This window comes from Eriocheir sinensis, chromosome 6 (genome assembly GCF_024679095.1).
Source record: "Eriocheir sinensis breed Jianghai 21 chromosome 6, ASM2467909v1, whole genome shotgun sequence".
Taxonomy (NCBI): Eukaryota; Metazoa; Arthropoda; class Malacostraca; order Decapoda; family Varunidae; genus Eriocheir; species Eriocheir sinensis.
The window spans coordinates 23956289-23971335 of NC_066514.1; the positions used below are offsets into that span (position 1 = coordinate 23956289).

The following is a 15047-nucleotide window of genomic DNA, read 5'->3' on the forward strand; positions in this document are numbered from 1 at the left end:
GGAGAGTTATGGTGAGAGTGAAATGTTGTCTGGCTTTGCTCCGTGAGAGAGAGAGAGAGAGAGAGAGAGAGAGAGAGAGAGAGAGAGAGAGAGAGAGAGAGAGAGAGAGTAACTGGGATTGAAGGGAAAAAAAGGAAAAGTTCAGGAAAGTGGTAGCGAGGAAGAAGGGGGAGGAGGAGGAGGAGGAGGAGGAGGAGGAGGAGGAGGGAATGAATAAGTGAGAGGTGGCGATGTTGAGAGGAGAGAAGAATGAGTACCTTTCTTCCTCCTCCTCCTCCTCCTCCTCCTCCTCCTCCTCATCTTCCTTTTGTTCTTTTAAATAACCGCTTAGAATGAACGCGTCTAACTTTCTGATTAAAGCAACTCTCTCTCTCTCTCTCTCTCTCTCTCTCTCTCTCTCTCTCTCTCTCTCTCTCTCTCTCTCTCACCTCGCGAGCTCAGCGCGACACCGCTGAGGGCAACACACACACACACACACACACACACACACACACACACACACACACACACACACCCGTCGTACCCAAACTTCCGGCCAGTCCTGAACAAAAACAAAGAGAGAGAGAGAGAGAGAGAGAGAGAGAGAGAGAGAGAGAGAGAGAGAGAGAGAGAGAGAGAGAGAGAGAGAGAGATTTATTAGTGCGTAGAAGTGCTTTTATTACTATGTTAATGGACAGTATCTTTTTTATTATTATTATTATTATTATTATTATTATTATTATTATTATTATTATTATTATTATTATTATTATAGGAGACGAATCAGGTACTCTTTAACCCACCTGTTCAGTAGACCCCAAACACCTGAGTCGTCGAGAAAGGGAAAGTGAACATGAAAACGACGAGAGAGGAGAAAGAGGACGAGAGAATATAGAAAAGTATAGAAGTGGAGGGACAGAGTCGGGATGGTAAACCTCTTTAAACTCTACGGCTGGGGAGGGCAGACTAAGGGAAAAAAAAGATGAAAGTAGCTGAACACGTTAAAGAATAGTATTGACATGTTTGGTAGAGGTAACACAAGCTCAGGTGAAACGGTAAACAAGACTAATAAGATAATCTAATGCAGTACAGTATTGAACCTGTGAGAACGGTCCATGTTAGGGCGAACGAAAGAGTGGGATGGGTGAACGATATTTAATGGATAAGTGGTTCACGTTGCAGTAAAATCAGTCATACGCAGCGGTAAAATCTTTGGTCCGTGTGCTTTGGTCCAGTAAGAATGATGTCGAAACGGAGACTTAACCGGGTAGCTGCGGGGGTCTTGTTACTTAGGTTAGGTTAGGTTAGGTTAGGTTAGGTTAGGTTAGGTTAAAGGCCCCTCTGAGTAAAATGCTAAGAAAGAATCATCACTCACACAAACCATTTCATAATATATATCGAAGCATTTGTGATCAGTTTATGTATCATCTATTTTGGGAGGTTTATATCATGGCAGAAATTTGGCCCATCGCTGGTACACGGTAAAGCCACAAATTTGGCCCATCGCTGGTACACGGTAAAGCCACAAATTTGGCCCATCGCTGCTACACGGTAAAGCCACAAATTTGGCCCATCGCTGGTACACGGTAAAGCCACAAATTTGACCCATCGCTGGTACACGGTAAAGCCACAAATTTGGCCCGTCGCTGATACACGGTAAAGCCACAAATTTGGCCCATCGCTGGTACACGGTAAAGCCACAAATTTGGCCCATCGCTGGTACACGGTAAAGCCACAAATTTGACCCATCGCTGGTACACGGTAAAGCCACAAATTTGGCCCGTCGCTGCTACCGGGTTAAGCTAATCTTCGTGAATAACCCGCCGGCGCCCGTTCTGTCAGCGGGGTCATAAGGGATTCACGGGGGTCGTTACGTGTGGCGGAAATGGAAAGGCCGAGGAGGAAGGGAGGCGGCAGGAAAGGCGTGTTGGGGAAGCGTGGAGTGACTATAATATCAGTTGTTATCTACGACTCTTCCTCAATAACAATAATAATAGTGATAATAATAGTAGTAGTAGTAGTAGTAGTCGTAGTAGTAGTAGTAGTAAAAACATTGATTACTACTACTACTTCTACTATTATTACAACTACTTCTTGACTTTTCTTCTGCCTGTGTGTGTGTGTGTGTGTGTGTGTGTGTGTGTGTGTGTGTGTGTGTGTGTGTGTGTGTAAGCTGATTGGATTTTGGTGGGATTGTTTTCCTTGACTGGGTAATCTCCTCCTCCTCCTCCTCCTCCTCCTCCTCCTCCTCCTCCTCCTCCTCCTCTTCTTCTCCTCCTTCGTTTGAAATAATTGTATGAGTTAAAAAAAAAAAAAACGATATATATATAGCATCAGTGAAGAGAGAGAGAGAGAGAGAGAGAGAGAGAGAGAGAGAGAGATACATGTCACTCATTATTCTCCCTCCACAGTAGGCGTATTATTTCTCCCTTCTTTTCTCCCTCCTCCCTTCCTTCTCCCTCTCCCTCCCTTCCCTTCTCTTTCCTTTCTATCTTGACCTTTTCCTCCCTAGGCCTCTCTTCCTCCCTCCCTCATTTACTCTCCCTACTTTTCTCTTCTCCCTACCTCCCTTTATCCAGTCCTACTTCTCTCCCTCCATCACTTCCTCCCCTCTTTCTTCCTTCCCTTCTCTCCCTCTCTTTCTTCTTTCTCTTCTCTCCTTCCCTCCTTACTTCCCCCTTCGTCTCCCTCTCCTCTTTCTCTTCCTCCTCTTCTTCCTTTCCTTTCCTTCCTTACCATTCCTTTTCTCCTTCTTTCCCCTCATGCTTTCCTTCTCTTATTTTCTCCTCCTTCTTCCCTCCCTTCCCTCCTCTTCCCCTTCCCTCGCTTCCTACCTCTTGTCTCCCTCTCTACATCCTCTTCCTTCCCTTCTTTCCTTCTCTTCCCCTCTTCCCTCCCTCCCTTCCCTCTCCCCTTTTCTCACCTGCGTACATTCCCTTCTCCCCTAATTAAAAGCACGCCTTGGGACACACCTGGCCGGCCCAAGGTGTCGCTCCTGCCTTACCTGTGGGCCGCTCCAGGTAACTAATTAAGGAGTTTTAACCTCTAGGGGCAAATAATACCTTTAATAATACCAAATAATATCCAGAGAAAAAAACGGTGGTGAAATTGGAGGTTTTGTTAAGGGTTTTTTTGGTATTGATTTTTGTGGTTTTGTGTAAGGGAAGGGGGTGGGGAGGAGGGGAGGTGTGAGAGAGAGAGAGAGAGAGAGAGAGAGAGAGAGAGAGAGAGAGAGAGAGAGAGAGAGAGAGAGAGAGAGAGAGAGAGAGAGAGAGAGAGAGAGAGAGAGAGAGAGAGAGAGAGGAACAAACATTGAGAAGGAATAAAAAAAGAAAAAAAGGAAGGAAATAAAGAAATGAAGGAGAAAGGAAACAAGAGGAAGAAAAGGAGAGAAGGAAAAGGAAACAAGAAAGGAAGGAATGAAGGAGGTAATAAGAGAAAGAAGGAAAGAAATAAAGGAGAAGAGAAAAACTGGAGGACAAGGAGAGAGAGGGGAAAGAAAAGGAAGGACAGAGGAGGAGAGAATGAAGGAGCGAGGAACAGAAACAAAGAAGAAGGAAAGACATAGAAGGAAGAACAAATCGAGGGAGAGTGAAGGAGGAAGAAAGGAAGGAAGGAAGGAGGCAGTGGAAATAACCTTTAATTTACCTGGCTAAGCTGTATTGATTATGAGGAAGGTGTGCTTGGCCTGGGTTGAAGGTGAGGGAGAGGGATGGAAGGACAAGAGCGAAGGAAACAAAAAGAAAAGAAAATGAGGAAAGAAATAAAGAGGGGAGGAAGGTAAGGCAAGAGGGGAAAGGAAACGAAAGAAAAGAGAAAAAAGAAGGAGGGGGGTAAGGGACGAGAACGAAGGAAAGAAAAAGAAAAAAAGAAAAGGGAAAAAAAGAGGAAAGGAGGTAAGAGAAGGGGATGGAAAGAGGATAAAGAAGGGTGAGAGAGGAAGGGATGAAAAATAGACAAGAAGATAAACAAAGAGAGAGAGAGAGAGAGAGAGAGAGAGAGAGAGAGAGAGAGAGAGAGAGAGAGAGAGAGAGAGAGAGAGAGAGAGAGAGAGAGAGAGAGAGAGAGAGAGAGAGAGAGAGAGAGAGAGAGAGAGAGAGAGAGAGAGAGAAAGGTCAGCAAACCGGAAGTAAGAGAGAGGAGGGAGGTGTGAAAGCGAGAATAAAAGATGAGAGAGAGAGAGAGAGAGAGAGAGAGAGAGAGAGAGAGAGAGAGAGAGAGAGAGAGAGAGAGAGAGAGAGAGAGAGAGAGAGAGAGAGAGAGAGAGAGAGAAGGCTAACGAAGCGGAAGTGAGCCGAACTGGACTGGGAGGAAAATATTGCGTATGACAAAAACAGAAAGTGGAGTTTAGAGCGAGAAAAAAATTATGGAGGCAAACAAGAGAGATAAAGAAGAGAAGGAAAGATACGAAAAGATAATACACGTGTTAACTTACAGTGACGGAGGTAAGGAGAGGGAAAAATTCAATAATAACAATAAGAATCACTCCCAAATTACGGAAATAGAAGAAATATGAATAGAAATAATACAGAAAAGAAGGTAAAGCAAAGAGAGGAGAGGAAAAGAAATAACAGAGAATAAGGGAAATTAATAACGAATGGAAAAGTTAAGAAAAGTAAGAAATATCAATGAAAAGAAAACAAAAGAGAAATTTAGTTATGTTCAGATTCGTCTCAAAGGTCATCCACACTTTCTGACCCCGCCTACTGGGTATCTATTTTCTGTATATGGGTCTGGGTATCTGTTTCCGGTACCCTCCTTGTTAGTGTTTGTCTTATCAGATGTTTACGGCTGTTGTATATCTGACTAATTGCTTTCCTTTCCTTTCAATCCACCTGTCCCATTATCAAACCGTCCCCTATCCACCAGTCCCATTACCAATCCTTCCCCTATCCACCAGTCCCATTACCAATCCTTCCCCTATCCACCAGTCCCATTACCAACCCGTCCCCTATCCACCAGTCCCATTACCAACCCGTCCCCTATCCACCAGTCCCATTACCAATCCTTCCCCTATCCACCAGTCCCATTATCAACCCTTCCCCTATCCACCAGTCCCATTACCAATCCTTCCCCTATCCACCAGTCCCATTATCAACCCTTCCCCTATCCACCAGTCCCATTATCAACCCTTCCCCTATCCACCAGTCCCATTACCAATCCTTCCACTCTCCACCAGTCCCATTACCAACCCGTCCCCTATTCACCAGTCCCATTATCAACCCTTCCCCTATCCACCAGTCCCATTACCAACCCTTCCACTATCCACCAGTCCCATTACCAACCCGTCTCTCTCTCTCTCTCTCTCTCTCTCGTCGATGGAGCTGTAACGATGACGAATGTTGAGAGAACCGGGAGATATTTTTCCGCCCTCTCTCTTAAGCATAATAAGTCTCGGGGGTCGGCTGAGACAATAGGGTCCAGAGGCGGCTTGTGCGGCGGTAATTAGGTGGGTTCATGGGTGTTTGTCTGTGCATTGTGACGTGAGAATGGTCGCAGGGGAGGGAGGAGGAAGAGGGGGGAGGGGAAAGGGGGAGAGAGAGGAAGGCGGGAGAGGTTAGAGAGAAGGAAGACAGAGTTGAAAATGAGAAGAGAAGGAGGAAGAGGAGGAAAGAAAGAGAAGGAAAGGAAGGTGAGGCATAGGAAGGTTGAAAGGGAGGAAGGGAAGGGGTGGTTATTTAAGGTTAGGAGGGAAGGGAGGAAAGGTAAGGTAGGGAGGGAAGAAAAAGTGAAGGGAAGAGAGGAAATTAGAAATGAGAGTAAGGGAGAGGAAGTTGAACAGAAAGGTGAGAGGGAGAAAAGGCAAGGATGATTAGGTAAGTTAAGTAGGGAAGGGAGGGAAGGGAGGAGAGAGAAAAGAAGATGGAAATAAGTTAGGAAGGAAGGTGAACAGAAGGAAAGGTAGAAGATGAAGAAATAGAAGAAGGAGAAAAGGAACCAAAACGAAGATAGGAAAGCAAGGAGTGGAGGTTGATAAGGTTGAGTAGGAAGAGAAAAAAAGTAGAAAAGAGGAAAGTGAAGGGTAGGTTGAGGATAGAGAAGGGAAGGAAAGGGAGGGAAAAATAAAGATGGGAATAGGGAAAAGAGAAGATAGGTGGCAGAAACGGGAGAATGTTGAGAAATAGAAGAGGAAAAGAGAGAGAGAGAGAGAGAGAGAGAGAGAGAGAGAGAGAAGCAGGTCTTTCTTTTCACAACGTTAAGCTTCTAAAAGGCTTTACTCTCTCTCTCTCTCTCTTTCTCTCTCTCTCTCGTTGGGGTAGGTTTTTGCGACCCCTCACCTTTTTTGTGTGTGTCTACAGTCAACACACACACACACACACACACACACACACACACACACACACACACACACACACTACTGAGGATGTTTGTGTGCCATGACAAGCGGAACCAAATTTTTCTGGTCTTAACTTTTTTTTTCCTTTTTTTATTTATTTTGGTTTTCTATGGGAAGATTCGTTTTACTCTATCTACTACAACTACTACTACTATTACCACTACCCTACGACTACTACTACTTCTACTTCTACTGCTATCCTCAATACCGTAGATCTTTTTAGGTTAGGTTAGGTTAGGCCATCATTTTTAGGAGCAGCGAGTAGGGGGCTTTTTTTTATATTATTGCTTCCTTATTTTGTGGCCTTGAGCTGTCTCCTTTGCTGTAAAAAAAAAAATTAATAAAGAAAGGTTGCGTAAGCTCAGGTAAGGCCAGGTGAGGTTAGCGATGCAGGTTCCCCTTCAAGCTTACAAGGATTGTTTACCTCGATGTAGCGATGTTTACCCGGCTCCTGCTCACGACTTTGTCCTCCCATTCATCTTCCCTGTATGTGATGTGTGGGTCTCTCTCTGCCTCCCATATATATTTCATCCACTCTCCCTCTCCTCCTCTCTCGCTCACACGCCTCTTCATCTACTTTACATCCTCCTCCTTTCATCCACTTTCCCTCCTTTCTTTTTCTCTCTTGTGCTTTCTCTCTCTCTCTCTCTCTCTCTCTCTCTCTCTCTCTCTCTCTCTCTCTCTCTCTCTCTCTCTCTCTCTCTCTCTCTCCTTCTCTCTCCTCTCTCTCTCTCTCTCACTGTTCTGTTTTTTTATCTTCTTTTTTTCACTAACAAACACCTCTTCTCCTCCTCTGTGCGTCCTGTTTATCTTCCTCCTTTCATTCATTCTCCCCTCCCTCCTTTCTCTCCCACGCTTGCTTCTCTATAATCATTTGTTATTGTTTTTCTCTCGCCCATATACTCACATTTCCATTCCTCTCTTCCTTCTATGCATATTCTTTCTTTTTTCTTCTCTCTCTCCTCTCTCTCCTCCTCTCCCTCACACATGTCTCTTCCTCTCCTCTCTTCCTCATAATATATTGCTACATTTTTATTTTCTCTCATCCCCTTCTTCTCTGCTTCCTTCCTCACTTATCTTTCCTCTTTTATCCATTCTCTCTCTCTCTCTCTCTCTCTCTCTCTCTCTCTCTCTCTCTCTCTCTCTCTCTCTCTCTCTCTCTCTCTCTCTCCTCTCTCTCTCTCTCTCTCTCTCTCCTCCTCTCCCTCTTCTCTCCCTCATCTCCTCTTCTCCCCTCTTTCTCTCATCTCCCTTACTCATCACCCTTCCCCCTTTGCTCACCCTCATCCTCCCTTCCTTATCCCCTTCACCCTTCTCTCTCTCCCCCCTCACTCTTCACCCCCTTCCCCTCCCTTCGTATATTCCCCCTTATCTCCTGTTATTTAAGGGACTCCACTGTGTTTATTTACCAAGGGGGAGGAGGAGGAGGAGGAAGGGGGGAGAGGCAGAAAGACGTGGGGAAAGGGAAGGTTACAGGGGGTGGGGTGGGGGGGGGAGGGGGCGTTAATGGTTGTGGTTGGATGAGGGAGAGGGTGCAGGGATGTGGAGGCGGTTGGGAGGAAGGTGTTGAAGGGGGTAGAGGAGGTGTTGGAGGGAGTGGGGGAGTATGCATGTACGTCGGTGTGGGAAGGCGTGCTGTTGTTTGAGAGGGCGTGGATTCATTGTGGGTGGGAGGTGTGGTGGTGGTGGTGGGGGTGAAGGGGGGGGGGGGGAGATGTGTGGAGAAGGCATGGGAAGGGGAGGAGATGGAAGGTGTGGGGAGATGTGAATGGGCTTTTGGGAGATATTGGAAGGTATAGGGAAAAATAGGAAGACATTGGAAAAAAAGGTGGGTAGGGTAGGGGAGGCGTGGGGAGGGGTGGGCAGTTGTGGGTATGGGCGTAGAGAGGAGTAAGGAGATGTGAGTGGGCGTGGGGAGGTGTAGGAAGGCGTGGGTAGCAAGGGTTAGGTGGTCTTGTTTGGGGTGTGAGACACAGAGAGATTCTGAGATAAGGGAGAGTACAGACGCTGCGTCTGTGTCTACACTTCTCTCTCTCTCTCTCTCTCTCTCTCTCTCTCTCTCTCTCTCTCTCTCTCTCTCTCTCTCTCTCTCTCTCTCTCTCTCTCATTCTCTTTTTTTTTTTTCTCTTTCCTCCCTGTCACAACCGTTTAAACAATTGTCTAAATAACCATCTAACTCCCCCTCTGTCTCCCCCTTCTCCCCCATCAGACACCTCTCTAACACCCCTTTTTCTCCCCTCTACAGGAGCTGGACCTGATCTACGGGTGTCTACGGGGCATGGAGGCGTTGTGTTGGCTACGGGAGCCGGCGCTGCGTGCTCTGTGTCGCAGCGTACGATACCAGGTCCACTACGCCAATGACATCCTCTACTGGTGAGTGTGTGTGTGTGTGTGGGGGGGTGAGTGATTGGGTGCATGAGTGTGTGTGTGTGGGGGGGTGAGTGATTGATTGGGTGCATGAGTGTGTGTGTGTGTGTGTGTGTGTGTGATGGAGAGAGAGAGAGAGAGAGAGAGAGAGAGAGAGAGAGAGAGAGAGAGAGAGAGAGAGAGAGAGAGAGAGAGAGAGAGAGAGAGAGAGAATAAAACAAGTAAGAGAAGGAAAGAAGGGAAAAAAAAAATTAAGAAACAAAGAAAGTAGAGAAAGAAGGGAAGGAAGAGAGAGAGAGAGAGAGAGAGAGAGAGAGAGAGAGAGAGAGAGAGAGAGAGAGAGAGAGAGAGAGAGAGAGAGAGAGAGAGAGAGAGAGAAACTAGACAAAAAGCAAACCGCAAACACACACAACGGTTATTTCAGAGTGCTTCAATATCATATCAAATAACATCAACAAAAAGGATGGACTCATTAACTTCACCAACCACGCAATACATCAATAAAATAACAACAACAAATCAACAATAACAACAATAACAACAATACAGAACACTTTTTTTCAGCATGTTATTACTGAAGGAAAAACTAAATATGACCAGACTTGGTACATGGCGCAGAAGTCTTGTCAAAATATCCCAAGGCTCATCAAACTATCCATGGCAATATTAACACAACCTCTAGAAAAGACTTATCTCCTTGACCATCACTTGACCTGTGTGTGTGTGTGTGTGTGTGTGTGTGTGTGTGTGAAGGGTTGGGTTGATGAGACAGCGAGTGGAAGGAGTTTTGAGGTGTGCAATGTTAGACCGGGGTATTTAATCTAAGTATGGGGTGTTAAGCTAGGCTGGGGTGTAAGTTATAAAGTTCGGGTGTGTTATATGTCATTGGGGTGATTAGAGGTGTCGAGTGGAAGGAGCTTGGGGTGTAATATTAAGCTGGGGTGCATAATTCAAGTCTGGGGTGTATAGTGTAAGGTTGGGGTGTTTAGTATAAAGCTGAAGTGTGTTATTCGCATCTGGGGAGTGTTAATTTGCATTGGGGTGATAGATACGCAGTTTGGGGGAGCAGTTTGGGGTGCAATGTTAGACTGGGGTGTATAAAGTTAGGCGGGGGAGTTAAATCTTAGGTTGGGGTGTTATTCAGGTCTGGGGTGATAGATATGCTATGTAGGGGTGCAGTTTGGGGTGTAATGTTAGACTGGGGTGTTAGATTAAAGGTTGGGGAGTGTTATGAGGCCTGGGGTGATATGTATGCTATGTGGGGAGGCATTTTGGGGTGTTGTGCTAGGCTGGGGTGTTAAATTAAAGGTTGGGGAGTGTTATGAGGCCTGGGGTGATATGTATACTGTGTGGAGGAGCATTTTGGGGTGTTGTGTAAGACTGGGGTGTATACATTTAGGTTGGGGTGTTAGCTTTAAGGCTGGTGAGTGTTATCAGTGCTGGGGTGATTATATGCTGTGGAGGGGAGTAATTTGGGGTGTATGAAGTTAGGTTGGGAAGTGTTATCAGGCCTGGGGTGATAGATATATTGTAGAGGGGAGCAGTTTGGGGTGTTTAAAGATAGGCTGGGGAGTTAAAGCAGGTTGGGGAGTGTTATCAGGCCTGGGGTGATAGATATACTGTAGAGGGGAGCAGTTTGGAGTGTATGAAGATAGGCTGGGGAGTTAAACCAGGTTGGGGAGTGTTATCAGGCCTGGGGTGATAGATATATTGTGGAGGGGAGCAGTTTGGGGTGTTTAAAGATAGGCTGGGGAGTTAAAGCATTTTGGGGAGTGTTATCAGGCCTGGGGTGATAGATATATTGTGGAGGGGAGCAGTTTGGGGTGTTTAAAGATAGGCTGGGGAGTTAAAACAGGTTGGGGAGTGTTATACGTAGATGGGGTGATAGATATAATGTATGGGGAGCAGTTTGTGGCACCCTATCCGCGTGCCTGTCCGTCTCCCCGCCTTGGCCGCGATAGCTCAGTGTGGGCTTGAATATTTGAACGTTTACTGGACACGTTTTCTCCCGTCCCGTCCCGAGGCAGTTTTCTGTTATAGCTTTAAGGGGAGACCAAGCTGATTCTCTTTGTGATACTAGCTTGGAGAGACTACCTTGCTTGATCCTTTCTTCGATTAGTCAGTAGCTATTGGGTTCTTTAGTGTATATTCAGGTCTTTATTTGATTTTTCTCGGGTGTTAAGCTAATAATTGTATGAAAACCATAAGTAATAAGTTTAATAGGCCTCCGTTCTTTAGGCCTTCCACGATTATTCAGTAGTTAATGAGACGTTTTTTAGGCTGGTATTATAAGATACTTCGCTTCTCACATCAGCTGTTTCTAAAGGTCAAAGAGAGGGTCAGTCGTGTTATGATGAGTGTTTCTTCAGGTTCAAGGTACAGAAGAAGACTCACACTACCACCAGGGGTCATAAAACTACCCCTGGAAATGCCCACAACTCCTACGAAAGCCTTGTCAAATATGTGTTCTTGGGCGGCGATAGCTTGCAATACGACCCTTAGTGTAGCTTCAGTTCTGTCTCAAATTATGTCGGGCACTTAGCCAATACCTGTCTGAAACCTCCCTAACGGGCTGGTCGATAAATGGTTGCTGGGGAAACATGGGGTGAGTAAACTGTGGCACTGGGCTCCCTCCCACCACAGGCTCAAGGGACAGTGTTACGGAGATGAGCACCGAGGCCACGCGCAGCTACGGCGTATGCCCCCAACTTTAGCTTCTGGTGTGGACTCGCCAACGACCCTAGTAATATATATATATCCGCTTATTCTTTTATTTCTTCTTCATTATTTTTCTTATCTAGTCTTTTTCGCCTCGCCGTACCAGAGCTTTGCGTCGTAGGTGACTCTTCTAGCTCAAGAGAGAGAGAGAGAGAGAGAGAGAGAGAGAGAGAGAGAGAGAGAGAGAGAGAGAGAGAGAGAGAGAGAGAGAGAGATTTTTAACATAGCAAGTAGAATTTATAATTATGTATGCATGTATATTGGGAACACACACACACACACACACACACACACACCGTTCGCGTACATTGGTCCGTGAATGTTACACAGGAAACACTCTATATTACATTCTCTCTCTCTCTCTCTCTCTCTCTCTCTCTCTCTCTTTCTTCACCAACGTTGTAGTGCGAGAATGGAATAAGCTCCCATCATCAGTGGTCCAGTGTAACACGATTGACTCCTTCAAAAATAAGCTCGACCGTCACTTCCTTCAACTTAATATCAACTAGAGTAGAAATGCAACGTTTTGGAGTCTTCTGATTAATGTAAAATCACTTAGGTTTAAGGACAGACCACCAAGTCTGGACCATGGGGTCTGTGTGGTCTGATTTTCTATGTAAATCTATGTAAATCTCTCTCTCTCTCTCTCTCTCTCTCTCTCTCTCTCTCTCTCTCTGTTCCTTCCTCCATATTATTCCCTTGTTTATTAATCTTGTCTTCCATATGTCCAGACCCTCTCCTCCTCCTCCTCCTCCTCCTCCTCCTCCTCCTCCTCTTCCTCCTCTTCCTGCTGTGTGTGTTTTCATCTCTTTGTTCTTCCTGTTCCTTTATTTCCTCTGTTTCTTTGTACCTTTATATTATTTTCTATTTTCTGTTTATTTCTTTGATTTCTTTTGTTTTTTTCTTCTTCTGTTTCTTTTTTTTTTTTTTTTTTTTTTTTTTTTGTCATTTTGCTTCTAATTTTATTCTATACCTTTTTTTTCCCTTTTGCCTTTTCTTCATTTTCTTCTTCTTTTTCTTCTTGTAACAGCTTTTCATTTACTGTATGGAGAGAGAGAGAGAGAGAGAGAGAGAGAGAGAGAGAGAGAGAGAGAGAGAGAGAGAGAGAGAGAGAGACTAACTTTATAATAAACATGTACACCGCGGAACTGTACAAAATGCGTGTGTGTGTGTGTGTGTGTGTGTGTGTGTGTGTGTGTGTGTGTGTGTGTGTGTGTGTGTGTGTGTGTGTTCCTTTATTATTATTCAATGTTTTATTTTTTCATATATATATATTTTTTTATACTGGAGTTTATTCAGTCTGGAAATTCATGAAGCGCTTGCCTCTCACTTTTTTTTTTTTTTTGTTGTTGTTTTTTGTTTATCTTTTTTTCCCTCAATAATTAATCCGTTGCTGTTATTGTTGTTGTTTTTATCTTTTTTTTTTTCCTTCTCTTTTCCTCCAATACTTTATGCCAAATTACTTATTGTCGTTGTTGTTTTTCTTTTTTTCTTCCTTTTCTTTCTTCTTTCAGTGGTTAATAAGAAGTCACAGTTTTCTTTTATTGTTTTATTTTCTTTACTTTTTCTTTCTTTTTTCTTTAGTGGTTAACGCGAAGCTACAATTTTCCGTTATTGTTTTATTTTCTTTCCCTTTTCTTTCTTTTCTTTCTTCAGTGGTCAATGCAGAGTTACAATTTTCTTTTATTGTTTTCTTTTCTTTCCTTTTTCTTTCTTTTCTTTCTTCAGTGGTCAACGCGAAGCTACAATTGTCTGATAGTTTTTTTCTTTCTTTTCCTTCTTTCCTTTCCTTCAATAGTGAATGCTAAGTCTTTTCCTTCTTTCCTTTCCTTCAATAGTGAATGCTAAGTCTTTTCCTTCTTTCCTTTCCTTCAATAGTGAATGTTAAGTTACGTTATTTTTTTTTCTTTCTTTTTTCCTGTAATCAAGAAATGCAAACTTACCTACTTTTTCCTGTTATTGTTTTTTTTCTTTCCCTGTCTTTTCCCTCCCTCAATTATCCTTTCTTTGCTGTTATTGCGTTTTTTCCTTCCTCCCTTTTTCTTTTATTTTCTTTCCACCAATTAATGCTAAGTTATTTTTCTTTTTTTCCCTTTCTCTTTTTAATCCATTTATTTCCTCCAATAATAATTAATATGACGTTATCTGATGCTGTTATTTTTTCCTCTCCTTCTCTTCCTTTTTTTCTCTCTCGCTATCGCTCACTTTTATAGAGTATTAATAACAACAATTCATTCATTAATATATCCCCTTTGTTTTTTTATTCCATATTTTTCTTCGTTTATTTATCAAGGCTACAAAGACAGGTGGAAGGGAGGTGGAGGAATGAGGGGGAGGGAGAGACTGGTTAAGGCGTGTGGAGTGTGGAGTGACTGGGAGTAAGTGTTGGAGTGTTGCATGACTGTGGGAATGAGCGTGGAAGAGATGGAACGGAGTTGAGTGGAGTGGAGTGACTGGGAAGGAGTTCGGGAATGTGGAGTGAGGGAGAGGTTGAGTAGAGTGTGGAGTAACTGTGGGAAGAGGTGTGGAGTGTGAGAGATGTCGAGGATGTGGAGTGACTGTTGGAGTAAGTGTGGAAATGTGGAGTAACTGTTAACTGTGGAGTAAGTGTGAGAATTGAGTGACTGGGAGTTAGTGTGAGACGGTGGACTGAATGTAAGGGAAGCTGGAGGACATTAGGAGAGGTGGAATTTGCATGAGTATAAAAAAACAAAAAACAGACGTAAATGGGGAAGCAGAGAAAGAGATAAAAAGGGAGATAAAAACAGGGGAAACTAAAGAGAGGGAGATAAGGAAGGGTAGGAAATAGATGGAGAGTAAGGGAGTTTGGGAAAGGTGGGAGACGAGGTTAAGGAGAGGATAGAGAAAATAGCAGATATGATATTAAAGAAAGGAGTCGGAAAAGAAGTGAAGGAAGACATCGATGAGAAAGAGAAGGAAGAGGAGGAGGGGATAATGGAGGAGGAGGAGGAGGAGGAAGAGGAGGCAGCTGGGGTGTAATGTCAGAGCCGAAGGATGAAAAGAATTAAGGGAGAGAGAGAGGAGAAAAAAAATGGGACTTGAAAATGAGACACAGTATAAGAGGGAGGAGGAGGAGGAGGAGGAGGAGACGATAATGATAGTGATGATGGGGAAGATGAGGAGGAGAAGGAGGAGGAAATTTGAAAGAAAGAAAAAGGAGTATTAAGTTTAAGTTAACGACACAGAGGAAAAGTGTAAAGTAGAAAAAAGAAAGGAGAGAGAAATTAGGAAAAAAAGGATATTACGTTCATAAATAAAGGAAGAAAATGAAGGGAAGAAAGCAGAAAGAAAAGGAGGAAAATAAAGGAAGAAAAAGAAGATGGCAAGGAAGAACAGCGCCAAATCACGTGTTAGAGAGAGAGAGAGAGAGAGAGAGAGAGAGAGAGGTCGTCCCAGCTGGCTTGTGTGTCCTCGGAGCGTATAATTGTGATCGACATGACCCGGCGACATGTCACTCTGGGCTGACGTGACCTCGTGTGTGTGTGTGTGTGTGTGTGTGTGTGTGTGTGTGTGTGTGTGTGTCATGGTGTGTTTTGTTTTTGTTTTCGTTGTTGTTGTTTTTGTTGTAGTAGTAGTAGTAATAACAGTAACAATAGTAGTAGTGGTAGTGGTATTAGTGGTTGTA

The 15047-nt window shown here is 44.1% G+C and overlaps 1 protein-coding gene across 4 annotated transcripts in view; it reads left to right on the plus strand.

Annotated features, from left to right (window-relative positions):
* LOC126990644 (rap guanine nucleotide exchange factor 6-like) overlaps window positions 1-15047 on the plus strand; it is a 127415-nt gene that overhangs the window by 40678 nt on the left and 71690 nt on the right. For all 4 annotated transcript variants that reach the window (XM_050849334.1, XM_050849329.1, XM_050849325.1 and 1 more), the window contains exon 2: window positions 8562-8689. In XM_050849334.1, the coding sequence (XP_050705291.1) occupies window positions 8562-8689 (128 nt within the window). The remainder of the gene's footprint in view (window positions 1-8561; window positions 8690-15047) is intronic.